The sequence below is a fragment of the Dasypus novemcinctus genome, chromosome 19 (genome assembly GCF_030445035.2).
Source record: "Dasypus novemcinctus isolate mDasNov1 chromosome 19, mDasNov1.1.hap2, whole genome shotgun sequence".
Lineage (NCBI taxonomy): Eukaryota > Metazoa > Chordata > Mammalia > Cingulata > Dasypodidae > Dasypus > Dasypus novemcinctus.
In genome coordinates this window covers 48447311-48465123 of record NC_080691.1, presented here as the reverse complement: position 1 = coordinate 48465123, position 17813 = coordinate 48447311, and the positions used below count along the sequence as shown (strand labels likewise).

The 17813-nt window shown below is 42.9% G+C and overlaps 1 protein-coding gene across 1 annotated transcript in view; it reads right to left on the bottom strand.

Moving 5' to 3' along the window:
• Positions 1-16466, bottom strand: part of MAPK1 (mitogen-activated protein kinase 1) — a 113068-nt gene extending 96602 nt beyond the window's left edge. Inside the window, exon 1 of the mRNA XM_058281750.1 lies at positions 16137-16466. Within this exon, the coding sequence (XP_058137733.1) occupies positions 16137-16255 (119 nt within the window). The 5' untranslated portion in view covers positions 16256-16466. The remainder of the gene's footprint in view (positions 1-16136) is intronic.
• Between the last annotated feature and the right edge of the window lie 1347 nt (positions 16467-17813).

Here is a 17813-nt window from a genome sequence, read left to right as displayed (position 1 = left end):
AAAGAGATGAAGATGACAATCAGAATCCAACCAAGTCCAACCTTATGTGAGTCTCTGGACTGGATTATAAACTGGCCTTCCCTCCCTTCAAGTGACTGCTCATCAGTATCATTAGTGAAAAAGAAACAAACTGTTACCGTAGCTTTAGAAAGATAAGCTGAATGGTGGACTTTACATAATAAAAACATATACATAGGTGACTTATGTATGGGCTACTCTTGGATTGTTGTACACCTGTGCTTAGTCCCTATTTTGTCAAAAGCAAAACAAGGTGATAAATCACTTTACATTGAGGAGAATTTGGAACATGACTGAGCAATCCTTCCCTCTGGAGCTTGTGCAGTGGCCATGAACAAGTGGGGAATTAAGAACAAGTCAATTGCAGGGAGAAGACTTCAGTGCCCTCAACTTAAGTGCCCTCAACCTGTCCTCATTATTTAGCTCAAGGTAGGTGTGACCCAACTGGGTACTGGTTAAAATCAGACAGTTAAAATTGGCTAGGGAGCAGGTATAGCTCAAGTGGTTGAGTGCCGGCATACCATATATGAGGTCTTAGGTTCAATCCTGGCCCCACTACCTTAAAAAAAAAAAAAAAAAAAAAAAAAAAAAAATTTTTTTTTTTTTGGGGGGGAAGCGGCTATAGCTCAATCAGTTGGGCTCCCATCTACCATATGTGTCCCGGGGCCTCCTTATGAAGGCAAGCTGGCCCACGTGCCATGGAGAGCTGACGCAGCAAGATGACGCAACAAAGGGAGACAAGCAGACAGGAAAAAAACGTGCAGCGAATAGACACAGAGAAGAGACAGCAAAACAAGCTGCAAAGGGTGGGAAATCCATCAGTCTCTGTCTGTCTGTCTGTCTATCTATCTATCTATCTATCATCTATCTACCTATCTTTAAAAATAAAACAGGCTAAGTTTTCATTTACACTTGAATTTTTATAAAATGTTTAACCAAAATAAACCTTTGCATTATTTAATTAAGAAAAAATTTTGTAATTCCTTATTTCCATAAAATTCTCAGCTCCCTGGTTGAACTACCCTTTTGTTGGCCACAGTTCCAGTATACCATGTCACGGGCCAGTTCCATCATTGTGCATTTGCCACCTCTGCATGGAAAAGGACATACAACTCTGTCAGTAATCACTTACAGAGTCCAGCCTGACAACCTGCAAAATACTTTCTGTAGAAATGTTGTAAATGAAACATGCTATAAATCTGCACATGTTCTTTCCAGTTTTTAAAAAGCCAAAGGGAAAGGAAGACGCATACACTCTGATAACTACAAACTACTTCTGCTTGGGACACCAGCAGTGGGCAGTGATTGAGCAATCCCCAGAGTAGCACTGCAGACAGGGAAGAACCACTCAGCAGGTCTAGAAGTGTACAGGCTCCACTCTATGGCTAGTCTGAGATTACCACTGACTGTTGTTAAAGCCGCGAGAAAAAGGCAATACAGAAGCATTTATATGAAAGTGAAAGGAATGTAAAGTTTCTCTTCTGGGAAGCGGACTTGGCTCAATGGATAGGGTGTCCGCCTACCACACGGGAGGTCCGCGGTTCAAACCCCAGGCCTCCTTGGCCCATGTGGAGCTGGCGCATGCACAGTGCTGATGCGCGCAAGGAGTGCTGTGCCACACAGGGGTGTCGCCCGCGTAGGGGAGCTCCACACGCAAGGAGTGTGCCCTGTAAGGAGAGCTGCCCAGCGTGAAAGAAAGTGCAGCTTGCCCAAGAATGACACCACACACACACAGATGACACAAGACAACACAACAAAAAGAAACAGATTCCCAGTACTGCTGATAAGGATAGAAGCAGTCACAGAAGAACACACAGCAAATGGACACAGAGAGCAGACAACCGGGGGGGGGGGGGGGGGGGGGGGGGGGGGGGAATAAATAAATAAATAAATAAATCTATCTTTAAAAAAAAAAAAAGATAGATTGGGAGCAAATGTGGCTCAAGCAGCTGAGCACCTGCTTCCCACATGGGAGGTCCTGGGTTCAGTTCCCATTGACTCCTAAAAACAACAAAAAAAGCCACAAACAAATGAAAAACAACAACCCAGAAGAGCTGATGTGGCTCAGTGGTTGAGTGCCGGCTTCCCACATACTAGGTCCCACATTCAATCCCTGGCCCTGGTATCTCAAAAAAAAAAAAAAAAAAATTTAAAATCACTCTTCTTTCATTATGAAATAATAAGAGCAAAAACTGAAAGCAAATGTGAAGGTTGCTGTCTTATTTCGTATGACCATTAAAGATATAGCAGAACATCTCAACTTCATATGGTTTGTTATGTGCATATCTTTTCCTCTCTAACCTATCATTAGTAAAGATTTTGTGTTTGTATAATGTGCACTACAGGATATGAAATTTTACTTTAAAATAAAATAAAGAATGAGATGAAGAAAATGCTCTAGACTTCTGTTTCCAGCAATACGTTAGCCTAAAAGTTCAGGAAAATCCTGCCTGATTCAGTTCATCCACTTGTGGGTAAGTGCCTACACAAAAAGCTTTAGGAAAAAAAAAGAATTTCTTGTAGTCTCACAGTGTTAAGCAGTCTGAAATTGCAATTTAAGATTCATCAGGGGTTAACGGCCCTAGTAAACATAAAAGAGGTTCTCAGGCTATGAACAGCTAAAGCTTAGGAGTGAACGTGAACCAAAACAGAAGATGTGTCAGTAAAAACTCTTGTAGATCAGGGAAAAAGTACAAGATTATTCCCAGAAGCACTGTCTGTGATAATGAGAAACAATCCAGATGTCTATCAACACAAGAAAGGATCACATGTGCTATACAATAATATAAAGAAGTGAAAATGAAAAACTATACTAAAAATATAATGATGAGTAAAAAAGTCAGTGGAAGAATGCACACAGTATGCAGGAAATACTAAATACTATAATGTTTAAGGATGTGAAGGCTTTTAGTAGATAGATAATATGTGCTCAAGGAAATAGTAGTCATATGGTTACAAGATTACCCTGGCAACAGGATAGAAAACAAGCTAGAGAGGCAAAAGTGTGATAGCCAACAGGCCCACGGTTTCAAAGGCAGGGAAATTCTACCAAACACATAAAGATAAGGTAGTCCCAATGATATTTTAGAACATAGAAAAGAAGAAAAAAAAAACTTCCAAATTTACATTATGAAGCAAGTATTGCAGTAAAACTCAAACCTGACATATATGGTACAAAAAAAAAAGATATGACAGACCAATCCCACCTACAAATATCAATGCAAAGATCTTCAAATATTAGCAAACAGAATCTAACAGTATATTTTAAAATAATAAAGAATACAACATAATGAAGCAGGGTTTATTCCAAGAATATAAGGGAGGGTCACTATAAGGAAATCCACTAATATCATCCTCATATTAATAATGCTAAAAAGAGAGAAATAATATGATCATTTCCATGGATGCAGAAAAGACAAAAACCTGACAAAAGGCAAAATTTTACAAAATTCCCCGATTTATATCACAAACAACCCCCCCCCCCCCGCCAGCACATCCCTTAGCCCAATGAGAAAATGGGGAAATACTAGAGGCTTTCCTACCAAAGTCAGGAACCATCACAAAATATTTTCAAATTTACCTTTTTTTATAAGGAGGTATTAAATTCTAGGATGCCAGAAAATCACTTCAATACTCCTAGAAACATCTACCCAAGAGAAATGAAAACATATGTCCACACAAAGTCTTGTCCATGAATGTTCATAGCATCATTCTTCATAAGAGACAAAAACTGAAAGCATTCCGAACATACATCATCTGGGATATTCATTCAATTTATTACTACCTGACAACAAAAAGCAACAAGCTACTGATCTTGGCAACAACATGGATGAATCTCAAAGACATTATAAATGAAAAACACCACATACGAAAACCTATATGTTGTATGACTCCATTTTTTATGAAATTTCTAGAATAGGCAAATTAGAAAAATCAGTAGTTGACAGGTGAGAGTGGGTGTGGGGACTGACTGCAAATGGCAAGAGGGAACTTCTGGAAATAATGGAAATATTCTAAAACTGGCTTGTGGTGATGGTTGCACAACTGTACAATTACTAAAAATCAGTGAACTCTAACACATACAATGGGTGAATTTTATGGTATGTTCATAAAGCTGCTTTTCAAAAAAGGGTAAAAAGCTAGAGACAGGCTTCTTTTGCTTGCTGACTGGCCAATTTTTAAAAATCAGTTTAATATAAAAGGGTGAATGAGACTTGACCCTAAAAGGGAGATGGGCATTTTAAAAGCTTGTTAACCCAAATTAAAGTCCAAACTGAAATGTGAGCACTTTATACTTGGGAGGAACTACTGTCTTCATATTTTCTCAATTTGTATGAGAGCTGAAATCTCTTTTGAAGGGAATTTTTACCATCTGCCCTAACCTCAAACATCAGCCATCCTTCGGGCTCCTGGGTAAGAGGCTCTGTGGAGTCAGAGGGATTTGAAAACCAAACCTGTCAATGCTACTAATTAGTAACATTGCAAATAGAGTGACAAACAAAAAAGTATAAATTTACAAAAAAGATCGTGACTGAGAAAGAAATTTGTTATTTGTCAACCATATGATTCTTAAATAGGAGGACAATTATTTACCTGCAAATTCTCAAAAGCTATTTTAGGAGACATACAGAAGAAAAAAGAAAACAAATATGATTCTGCTTACTATAGAAACTGGTAAGAGGTGCTTCCTGTCCATTCAATAACAATAAAGGATTAAACCACTTAAAACTTGTTAAAAAACCTGTTAAAAACCTGTGGAAAAAAAAGGTTTGTGCATAAACCACTCTGTATTAATTTCAGTTGTCCAAATGCAAAAAAAAGGAAAGGGCCATTTAAAATTAAATGACATGTCAACAGACATTGAAAAAAGTATTTTAAACTATGTTTTTGATAGGTGTTGTAAGAGAGAACTAAAAGGAAACTTATTAGAAGAAACTTAAGGCTACCATCCCTGATCCAGCCTTTCTATTCCTCTCTCCAGACCCCACCACCCTCTCTTCAGACCACTCCCACTCGGCCAGGTCGCCTGACTGTAAACTCCGAGGGCCAGAGTTCTGCTTGAAGCTCCAGTCTCGGCACCCAGAACAGCGCCTAGTAAATATTCTACTTTTTGAATTGACTATTGACTGGGAAGGTCAGATAGAGTCGGCTGCTCTGTCTGAATGCTCTTTTCCCTTATCAGTATACCGCCAATACTACAAGGTAACATTCTTGAGGAAGGACAAGAACATGGCCCAGGGCCTGGCAGAGAAGATGCTCTCTGAGTGTTAAAGTACAGGAGTGTGAATTGCCCATGGTCACGGAGCTAGAACTCAACACGCAACTTGTCTGACACCAAGTCTAATAGTTTTACTTTCACACATTCAGAGACCCAGTAAGGGAGGATCCAGGTCTTGCCAGGTCCCTTTACTTCAAGAGAATAACAACAATTAGAGCATTAAGGAGGACTTGAGTGCTAAGTCCTTCACACCTCTTATCTCTCTTAGCCCTCACAACACAGAAAAAATCAAGGTTCAGGCTGGGTCACATGCCCACCATCACATGTACATGGTTCAAAACGATTGCTCTTACCTAATCCATTGTACAGACTCTCAGGAAGCAGCTAAGACTCCAGGGTGAGACTGTGTCCAGGGATCAGGAAAGTTGACCTCAGAAAATCTGATCAAGAAGTCACAATGGGTGGTACATTCTTAGGTGTTTTATTTTATTGTTAGGCTGCAAATTCACATATATGTCACATGTTATATGCATATCAAATATTAAAGAATAAATTTCCTTTTAAAGACACCATTTCAGTTTAGCTGCCACCTCACCTGAAACAGGAAGGTAGAATAGCCCTAAAAGCTATTCTATTCTCTTCTTTCCTCCCTTCCCCACAGATTCCAACAGTAGTGAATAGTTTCAGCCTGGGGAAGAGCAAGGGAAATAGCACCAAGAACTTTAAACAGGCAAGTCAGCAGTCAACAAGACACTTTTTTTAATTTTAATTTTCAGGGTAGGCAAGGGACTAAAAAGTTTAAGAAACAAAAGTGGAAGCAGACATGGTTCAACTGACAGAGCGTCTGCCTACCATATGGGAGGTTCAGGATTCGAACCCAGGACCCCCTGGCCCATGTGGTGAGCTGGCCCACGCGCAGCGCTGCCACATGCAAGGAGTGCTGTGCCGTGGAGGGGCATCCCCACATAAGGGAGTCCCATGAACAAAGAGTGCGCCCCACGTTGAGGTGCCCCCGCGCAAATAAAGTGCAACCCGCCCAGGAGTGGGGCTGCACATGTGGAGAACTGACGCAGGAAGATGTCGCAACAAAAAGAGACACAGATTCCCAGTGCTGCCGAGAATGCAAGTGAACACAGAGGAGACAATGACGGGGGGGGGGGGGGGGCAGAGAGAAAGAAATGAAATAAATCTTTAAAAAAAAAAAAAGAAACAAGAGGAAAACAGATGTGGCTCAAGCAGTTGGGCTCCCATTTACCATAAAGAAGGTCCAGGGTTCAATGCCCAGGGCCTCCTAGTGAAGGCAAGCTGGCCCGTGTGCTGAGCTGACCCATGCAAAGTGCCGCCCCACGCAGAGAGCTGATGCAGCAAGATGACACAACAAGAGACACAGAAGAGAGACAATAAGAACACACAGCAGAACAGGGAGGTGAGGTGGCGCGAGAGAATGACCCCCTCTCTCCCACTCTGGAAGGTCCAAGGATTGGTTCCCAGAGCTGCCTAATGAGAACACCAGCAGACAGAAAGAACACACAGCAAATGGACACAGAGAGCAGACAACAGGGAGGTGGGGGGAGAAATAAATAAATCTTTAAAAAAAAGAAAGAAACAAGAAAACTCAAAAAGTACACAGTCTAAGGCACAGACCACAGCATGCTGCAGAATGAGACATGCATGTAGGGCCCCAGGTCCTTTTTAAAGTCTTTCCTTCTCCCCCTTCATAACGTTGGGAGCAGGGCTCCAACTGTTTGCTGTTCTGATTGGTTACCCCACCTGTCAGTTCCAAGAGCTCTCTTTTGACTACTCCATCTCACCCCTCATACCTTAGGGATGTCCAGCCTTATTAAAAGACCCCATCTTGGGTCTCAGCTGACTAGACTAGAGGTAGACACCATTCAAAGCTGGGCCAGATTCCTTCGAACAGGAATCAGATTCAGAGTATTCTCAGCCTCTGGGTGTCAAATGAACAGAAAGCACATACCTTACCTTTAGGAACCTAGGATTAACTACTACCCAAGCACACACACACACAAAAAAAACCTGTGCAGAGATGCATGGTGCAACAAGATTTCGTAAATGTAAAGAGGGAGGGAGATAGCTACCTTCTAAGTTCCTGGTTTTAACTTAAGTTTTAACTGTACGTCCTGTTCCTGCTACTACAAGAAAGCCCTCTGGATCTTAATCATAAATGCCTTATTTTATCCAAGCTAGTTCCAGGGAGAGTGTCTATTATCTACAATCAAAAAATGCTTTCCCTAAGTCTCCCTTCTATGTCACAATTCTACTCTCCAACCGCACTGCCACCACCTCAGTCCAAGATGCCACCACCTCTGCTCTCCAGCAGTTTCCTCACAGATCTCCCCATTCTACTGCTGCCGATACATGATCTACTCTCTACAAGGCAGAGCCTGAAAAACTCAACACCCTGCCCCTCCCTTTCACCCAGCAAGCTCCAAGTCATTCTTCAGGTCAAAGCTTAAACACCACTTTCTCCAGGAAATTCTCCCTGACTACACATCAGACTACCTTGGCTCCAGCTTTTATATTCTGATAGCACTCTGTACCTCAGCATATTCAGGAAATGCTATTACTTCCCTGTTGGACTGTAAACTGAAAGAACTTTTGTTTGCCACTGTGTTCTTACTGCCTAGCACAGAGACAGGTGGTGGTTAATACTTATTAAATGAATGAAAATCAAGAAACTGGTGAAGGTAATCAACCTCATCTCCTGATGAACATTAAGTTACTTGATCCCTTCATCTCCATCAGCCCTTCTAACCACCCAGTTTCTCCTCCCCCAGACTCATCAGGCCCAAGTCTGCTGTCACAGTCACCAGACTTTGATGCCAATGCACTAGGGAGCCCAGGCTGTAGGAAGCATGTTTCCACAAAGCTTGATGGAACAGAGGAAATCCTACAGAAGTGAAAAACAAACAAACAAAAAACAAGAGGCACAAGCCTTGGATTCTAAACATAAACAAATCTCAGTTCTGCTATTTATTTATTGACACATGATCCTGGGTAAATTACCTCAGCCCAGGTTTCCTTATCTGTAAAGTGAAAAAAATTATACCTCAAAGATGAAGACTAAATGAGAATGAATTTAACATCTGAGTACCTAAAGCAAAGCAGGTCTACAACTGCCTGGTTGGCAGGCAGTCATGACATAGCCCCAGCAGGTACCTCCTACCCTCCACCCCATTTTCACCTTATTGGCCATGGGTTCAAAACCCAGAGCCTGCCCTAAGACTGAGAATCAGAGAAGAACCTTGGAAAGCATCTATCCCATTGGTTTTCCAATGTTTTTAAAATAACTAAACCCTTTTCCCAAAGGGAATCTTCTCCTGCTAATCCCAATAGGTATATATGCAAAGACAACAGGGACAGATAAATAGAGATGAAAGGACAGAATGAGGGAGTGGGTAAGGGAGGAAGGAACCAGAGAAGGAACGGCAGGAGGGAAGCACAGGAGACCAAGGAAAGAGCAAGGAAAAGGCAGAGCTCCTCTGTTAAGGGAAAAGACATGTTGCACATGGAGTTTCTCCACGGGGGTAGGCCTGAGGCCCCACACACTGGAGGCTGTTTGAAAACTACAGATAGAGCCCAACTCAATTTTATAGCTGATCAAACAGGAACTTATTAAAGGTTTACCATAAATATGTCAAACTGCTTATAGGTTTTCTCCTCCTGTGGTTCTACCTGGATCCCAGAAAGCCTGGGGTCAGAATCCTTGAATTTTTCTCCTCTGGTACAGCCTGGTCTGTTGCCTAAAACCCTCTGGCAGCCAGCTCAGGCAGGCTGGCCTTTCCTAGCCAGAACAGAGAACAGGGTGTGGCTGCTAGCTGTGCTGCTTTGGCACCTTTCAGTGTGGGCGGCCTAAAGAAGTGAAGGTGAAAAAACACAGAAAAAGGGCTAGGCAGGTGGGTGAGAAGAGGAGGTTGGGACAAGGGAGCTCTGAATGTCTGATGGGGAATCAGAGCTGCATGTTAATGTGAGCAAGGCAAAGAATCAACTACACATGGTTCTTGGGGAAACTGAACATGGATGCTTTTCATAAAAGTCTTTGAGAAGTGAGAATAAAATATTCATGGGAATGGGATATCAGTTATAGCTAACTGCCATAAGCACATTAATAAATATGAATGCTATTAATATCAATATTAATTTTGTTCTGAGTTTTATTTGCACTCTAAATCTAAACTCTATTAAAAAATGTTTGATTTTCTGTTGTTCATGTAAGCTGGTCTTACACCTTTGCACTCCAAAAAGCATGCAAGAGCTTTTTTAACAGTTCAATTAACAGCAAGCGAAATTAATACTCTGCATCCCGATCCCTGACTCCAAGTCTATACAGAACCTTCACAGATGATACATACTACTGCTGTGCCCGCCTGTCAAACAGGCAGTACAAATGCCAGCAGACTTTGCGGGAGGGAAGGAGTATGGCAGGAGGTAATAACGGGAAGTTTAGAGATAAGCCTTAGGGAAGACAGGTTTTTAAAAGGGTCCAGTGTTTGGCGGGGAATGGGGGTGTACTCTGGGCATTTCAGACAGAACCATTCTTCAGTAGAGAGTGCAGGTTCTTAGCATGCCCCCTAGTCAATGCGATGACCACAACAAAACAAGTTCCCACACATTTCCAAATGCCCTGGGAGCGAGGGACGTAGAATCACCCCCACTCCGTATGACTAATTAGTAAGAGAGAGCTGGCACAGTAGGTAAAAAGCACTAAGAGAAACAAAGAGGGGGAAAACAATGAACAAAATTTGATGCAGAATAGGGAGAAAGGAGATCATCCTTTAATGACAGTCTCTCACCTATATGATCAAACCCAAACTACATGTAAACAATGTCCTCCAAGATTTGGCTCCTTCCCACCCCAACTCCAGCCCTCTTCTTTAAAGCACCCTATACTCCAGCCACCCCAACTTATGGTTTTCCTGAACTGACATATTGTTTTCATACGTCTGTGCCTTTACCTATACATTACCCCCTACCTAGAATGCACGTCTCAAAGCAATTCCAAGTCATATATCAACACCCAATTCAAAAGTCTGCAAAGTCCCTTGTCACTCAAGTCTTTTTCTCATAGCAGTTCACACATTCCTCCTTTATTATTGCCCAACTCCAAATCACCATGTGGAATAAGTGCTATTAAAGGGCAGGGTCCATGTGAATCCTGGCACATATTAGAATCAATAAATGTTTTCTGAGTGAATGACTGCATGGAAACTTTTAAGGAAGGCCAAAAAGTGATACAAGCGAAAACAGACAACAAATATTTTCTGTTATTGAAAGCATCTGTTTTCTCAATTCTGATCTTTGGTTGAGTATCATTTAGGAATCGGACAGACTGGGTTGTTCTACTGCTTCCTAGCTGCAAGTTAGCTAATTTCTGTGCCTCAGTTTCCTCATTAGTTAAAAAACAAAACAAAACAAAATGCTGAATAATAAATAGTAGTTCTACTTCTGCCAGAAATCAGAGAAATCTTAAAGAACAGGATATTGTACCACTAGGAATGTGCCCATAATGAACTTTCAGTTGGAACCATCTTTGTTTGCTTGTTTTAGGAAAGCTGAAGGCCAAACAAATCCACCAGCTCATCTTCAGCTGCATTCTGTTTGCCTCCACATGCTGATGTCAATCCCTTCAATACATAGTCTTCCTTGGTTTCTTTGAAAATGTACAGTTCTGGTTCTCTAGCCTCTCTGACCACACTTCCTCTGTCCTTGTCTGTAACTTTACCTCTATTGACACCTAAAGGCAAGCGTTCCTTTGGTGATCTTTTCTCACCTCATCCATTCTGAAGGCTTCAATTAGTATTTCTATGGAGATGACCCCATGACCTCTGTCACATTCAGAAACAATATTTCAAACTCAATTTAACTAAAAGAGATCCTTCTTAAGTTAATAACTAAGCACAAAGTTTCAATTTCCCTTCTCCCTCCTTTTTACCCCTACTTCTTCTCTTACACATCTCATCAGTCCTCAAGTTCCTCTGCCTGTCTCTCAGAAGTATTTGTTTGATAGGGTTACTTCTTTACTGCCTCAGTGGTTCTTAAAACTTTCCAGGATAATGATCCCTTTGAATGCTACGGATTTACCAAAAAGGTTTACAAACACTTCTGCTTGCAGTGTCACTTAACCAACAATCCCAATAAGAATCTCTGTTGAAGGAAGCAGATGTGGCTCAACTGATAGAGCATCCGCCTACCACATGGTGGGCCCAGGGTTCTATACCCAGGGTCTCCTGACCCATGTGGTAAGCTGGCCCACATGCAGTGCTACTGCACACAAGGAGTGTCATGCCATGCAGGGTCACCCCCGCATAGGAGTGCCCCACACGCAAAGAGTGCACCCTACAAGGAGAGCCACCACACATGAGAAAAGCACAGCCCACCCAGGAGTGGCACCACACACGTGGAGAGCTGACACAACAAAAAATAAAAGAAATGCAATTTCCCAGTGCCGCCTGATAATATAAGCAGACACAGAAGAACACACAGTGCATGGACACAGAGAGCAGACAACGGGGCAGGAGGGAGGGGAGAAACAAATAAAATAAATCTTAAAAAAAAAAAAAAAAAGAATCTCTTCTGACTCAACACTTCAACTATCCAACATACAGGATGGAATAGTTGTGAATCATATATCTGATTACGGCTTAAAATAAAAAGAATTCTTACAACTCAACAAGAAAAAGACAATCCAGCTAAAACCTGGGTAAAGAAAAATGGTGGAAACCACCCAAGCAGCCACAGACAGATGAACAGGTAAGCAAAATGTGGTATATACACACAGTGGAATACTATTCAGCTGTAAAAAGGAAGTTCTGAGACATGCCGCAACACGGAAGAACCTTGAAATTATGCTGAGTGAAATAAGCTAGCACATGAAGACAATTATTGTATGATGTCATTCATGTGGACCATCTAGAAATAGCAAATTCAGAGACAAAAAATAGATTAGAGGTTACCAGGGGATGGGAGGAGGAGGTATTTTAGTTTTCCAGCTGCTGTAACAAATACCATATAATGGGTTGGCTTAACAACAGTAATTTACTGGCTCAAGTTTCAGAGGCTAGAAGGCTTGCTTCTTCCCTGGGGGTATCTTTCTGGCTGACCCACAATCTTTGGGGTTCCTTGGCTTTTCCATCACATGGCAATGTACACTGAAGTGTCTTCTCCCAGATTCCCTTGTCTTGCAGTATCTGGCTTCTTCCCGCAGATTCCTCTCTCTGTGGCCTTCTCCATAGGCCTCCAGTAAAAGGATTAAGACCCCTCCCCAACCCCTATTGAGATGAGACACAACTTAACCAAAGTAACCTCAATAAAAGGTCCACAGCCTCAGGAATGAATTAAGATTAAGAATATATTTTTCTGGGGTTCATAACTCCAAGCTACCCCAGGGGGATAAGGGAAAGTTTTTGCTTGGTGGGTACAAAGCGCTGGTAAATAAAAATTTTTTTAAGTGGGCAAAGGACTTAACAGACATTTTTCCAAAGAGGGCACACAAATGGACAATAAACACTTGAAAAGATGCCCACCATCACTATCCATTAGGGAAATGAAAATCAAAATGACAATGAGATATCACTTCACACCCACAAGAATGGTTACTATTAAAAAAAAAACAAAATAAGCATTGGAACTCTGGAGCATTGTTGGTGGATGTAAAACTGTGGAAAGTAGATGCTGGTTCCTCAAAATGTTAAACACAGAATTACCTTGTGACCTAGCAATTCCACTTCTAGGTATATACCCCAAAGAACTGAAAACAGAGACTAACAGATATTTGCACATCAATGTTCATAAAAGCATTATTCCCAGTAGCCAATAGGTAGAAACAACCCAAGTATCAGTAAACATGAATGGATAAACAAAACATGGTACATTCACACAATAGAATACTATTGGGTCATAAAAAGAAATGAAGTTCTGAAACATGTTGCAAAATAGATGAACCTAAAAAGATTATGCTGCGTGAAAGAAGCAAAGCGCATAAGGACAACTACTGTGTGATTTCACTTATATGAAATATCTAGAAATAGCAACTTTATAGAGACAGAAAATAAATTAGAGGTTACCAAGGGATAAAGGTAAGGGAAAGGCAGTGGTGGTGTTTGGTGGGTAGAATGTTTGCATATTTTAGAAATTTAAGAAAACAAACACACAAAAAGACTAACTACATTTACATGAATTTCCATTTCTGGCAGTGGCTTCCTTCATAAATTTCAGGATGTCTTCTGGATATACCCTGAACAGCCCACAGGCACTATAAAGTTTATTAGTCCAAATAAGAATTTACCATTTCTCTCTGTAAACCTGTTCTGCCTCCCATATTCCTTTTCTCAGATAATGGCATCACCACCTTCCCAGGTTCGTAAACTAGAAGTCTTAAAATTAATAACTGTACCCATACCCAATCCATCACCAAGCCCTGTCTCTATCTCAGAAACCCTTCTCAAAACCAGAACCTACTTCTCTCCGTCTCTTACCCCTTAAGGTTTCATCATTTTTTGTTTCTTTCCCTACTTGCCACGATTCTTTCTGCCACTCCTCTGATGAGAGTCCCTGTTATTGACTGATTTTTATCTCTGCAGGTGTCTCACCTATACTGCTGCCTTCTGCTCTTACTATATTACTGAGCCTCTAAATGGTTACAATAGCCTAATTGATTCCTTCACTCCAATTTCTTCTATCACTTTTGTATATCTTCCCCCCAAAAAAGTAAATTCAAAATTGACCACATGACTGTCTTTCAAAAATTCCAATGCTTCCCCATTACACAAATATACAGTGAAACTCAGTTTTGCCTTCAGAGTACCCTAGTTTGCCACCTAAGTACTGTACTTTTCCAGGATTAGACTCCGCAGCTTAAGCTGTCACTTGCTCCTATTATCTCCCCATCGAAATCATACCCACTCTTAAAAGGCCCAATTCAAACCACAATCTACATCTTGATTTAACATTTATTAAATGTTCATAATAAGCAATAAAGAAGATTAAATTCTTATTAGAGTGTATTATCAACCTAAAGATAAAAAAGTTTCTGAACCCAGGATTTGAATTCCAATTCATTTGTATTTGGATTTTACTTAGTAAGGAAAATTCACAGGGAAAAAAAGACTTGGTACTGCACTTGAATGGAGACTGAGAAAGTAAAATAAGTCCACAGCAATGACAGAAATGATTACCAGGTCGAAATCACCTTCAGACTAATAAAGGTCTTATCAGATAGAGGGGGGGGAAACCTTTCAATAGAAATGTCTTAAAGAGTGTTCAATTCTCACTTTAGATAACTTAATTTTAAGAAGAACCAAAGGATAGGATGGGAAATTCTGAGCCCCTCCTAATGAGACATGTTCAATGGCATACTTACCAGCAGGTGCAATGGCATCAAGATGCGTGACAGAAGTGATGCTGCAGGCAGTGCTTACTCTCCCCTATTTTTCAGGTCCCTATTTCTTTTAGGCCTGACCTATTTCTCTTTCCGCTCCTAAACCTGTGAGTACATGTTAACTTTCACAGTTGTATACTGTGAAGCATTTTGCCCAAGAGAAAGTATTCAAGATTCAATTAAAATCTTTTAAAAAATAATTTAACTAGTCATTCCATCTAGCTATGTTACTTGGTATAAACTTGCCCTCTCTGACATTTTAAAAATTATGCCCATTGAAATTTGAATGTGTTTCTGAAACATACTTGCTAAGAACAGTAAAACACGCTAAATCCTGAAATCACTAATCACACTAAGGAAAGCAGAGTATAACAGAAAGAGCTACAGCCATTTAAAATCAGATCTCAATCTGCATCTGAAGGCCACACACTTTCTCTCACCTGAAAGAGGTATACCACCACCCTTTCCTCAGCTCCCCCCCCCCCCCGTGGTTGTTCAAACAAAATGAGATAATGTACACTTAGCACAGTACCTACCACGAAGTGTTCCGTCAATATTACTTTGCTTCCATCATTCAACAGAGAAAACACACTTACAAGAAGAGGTAGGTGTGAGGAAGTCTACACTTCCACAAGTCTTCCCCAGCCCAAACCACTAAAGCTCGTTGGTTCAAATAAAAACAATATCGTCAGCCTCACACCACACAGACAATTCTTAGGGACCTGGATAAGGATGAAGGAGAAGGGATGTGACGGTGCAAGAACTCCATCAAGGCTACACCTACTGATCAGTAGAACATTAACAAGCAAAGTCCACAGTAAATGTGCTAAAACGTCCAGAAACATTTATGCTACCCAAGAGAGCACTTGGGGTAAAGGGGAAGGGGGAAAAAAACGTCAAACTAGGTAGGCCCCACTCCAAACGGATCTTTAATAAATCGGAAAGAGCCAGGGTGACTTATCCTTCCTGAAAACGTAACAGTACAACGTTAATAGCCATCTTAAAAACTTCAGGACTGAAATACTCCACAACCAACACGGGAGGCATGCACGCCTTTTAAAAAGCCTGCGCCCGAGTGCACCCTTGGCACCCCTAAAGATATGTAACGAAAGCCGTTCGCGGAAAACTGAGGCAAAGGAAGGAAAAGGAGTTATTTCGGTATTCAGCACAGAAGCCCACAGCCGCCGCCGCTACTGACAAGCATCTGACGGAATTCCCAGTTTTACAATCGGATTTCAAATCGAAGACCCCGATCCTTGCAAATCTGGGGGAGGGGGGCTCCCGTTCTTTTCTCGGGGGGCCGGCTCCGCGCCCGGGGGTCCCGTCCCTCGCCGTCTCCCGGCGGCGAACGAGGGAGGAGCCGCGAGCAATCCCCCCTACACCCGCGACCCGCCCGGGGGCCCCGCCCCAGGCGCGCGGACCGCGGCCCAGCCCGGGGTCGGGGTCCGGGTCGGCGCGGGAGGGCGAGACGCTGCCGGGCCTGCCGACGGTGCGGACACTCACCACACCATGCCGTAGGCACCCTCGCCGATGTAGGAAAGGTTGGTGTAGCGCGGCCCCACGTCGAACACCTGCCCACGGACCATCTCCGGGCCCGCGCCCGCCGCCGCCGCCGCCGCCATGTTGGCTGCCGGGCCGCCGCCGCCTCCGCCGCCGCCGCGCTGGGCTCGACGCTCCGCGGCCGCCGCTCGGCTCCCGCCGCGCCACCCGGAGGGACCGCGCCGCCGCCCGTGCAGCCGCTGCGGACCGTGGAGGAGGAAGGAGGGCGCCGCCGAGGCAAGCGGGAGAACCGACGGCTGCACTGACCGACTGCCGGACTGACGGGCGGGCCGGCGGGCGGAGGGAGGGGCGCGCGCCGAGGAGGGCGCCAGGGCGGGGCCTAGAGGCGTGCGCGAGGATTGGCTACCCACAGCCTGGGGGCGGGGCGGGCGCTGGCCGGCGGAAGCGGCCCGCTCAGGGCGGAGCACTGCGGCGGAGGCAGGAGGCGCCCCCCGGAGCGGTCACGTGCGGCGGCCGCGGGGCGGTCGCCCGCGGGAGGCGGTCCCTAAGTCGGCCCGGGAGTACGAGACCTCGCGTTGGAACCCGCCAGACTGACCCTGAGGGAGGGATCGACGCCCGGGAGAGGGTCGAGCCCCGCAGCGGCGTCCTGACTGACCCAGAGAACGACAAGGGACTGCGCGTGAGGCCCGACAGCAACCGTGGGCCTGGAACAGTCTGGCGAATCCGGGGGCCCCCCCACACACTTAGACTTCTAGACCGGGACAGAAAGTGAAATGCTTGGCAGAAAGAGACATTTGCATACTGAGAAAGTGTGATACTCAAATGTTGGTACCCAAACGAAAGACTGTGAGAGGATGCGTTATTGAGACAACAATATTGTCAGTTCGTTCAACAAATGTGCTCAGCATCTACCATCTTCCTGAGCATCAGAAACTTAAAATATATATCTGTTTATCTATCTATCTATAGTCCCTCCAAGAAGTTACATTCTAAATGGAAGAAGCATACAAATAAATATGTGTAATACTCAAATTGTGCTAAGTTCAATGGAGAAATATAAAGTAGAATAAGGGGTTAGAGAGTAGTGGATTGAGACTCTAGAGAAAGGCTTGAGATTGGTACAGATTGACAGAAACTTAGACAAAACACAAAGTGAAATAGAAATGTCAAGAGGGAAATGCTAAAACCAAGACATCCAGACTTAGAAAAAGGAGACTGATACATTGAGTTTCAAAAATAGTTGCAAACACCAGAGGTTGAAAATAAAAAATTGGAATCCTGAAGCAAGTGGATTCCTGCTAAGAATAGCTAAGACAATGAGACAAGATGATCCACTCACAGACTTAGAACCATTTCCTAGGCCATCTCTGGAAGGGGAAGTAAGAGCTGCAGACCGTGCAGCCTGATTGTCTGACTCTGCGATCTTTAAAGCCACCAGCTCTGGACTTCAACAAAAATCAACTAGTCAACTTTAAAGATAAATGACCAAATGTTTTAAAACCCTGTAGAACTAAATATGTGGCATATGAGAAAAGGAATAAGGTGCTAGAGCCAAAAATTATTCCTTTGAAATATATTTAGTCCCTGATGCAGAACCCAATTTTAGAAAACAGTTCTTATTCTTGATTAAAAGAAGACATTGCATCTCTTAAAGAATAAGCAAAGATAAATGGAGAGTAC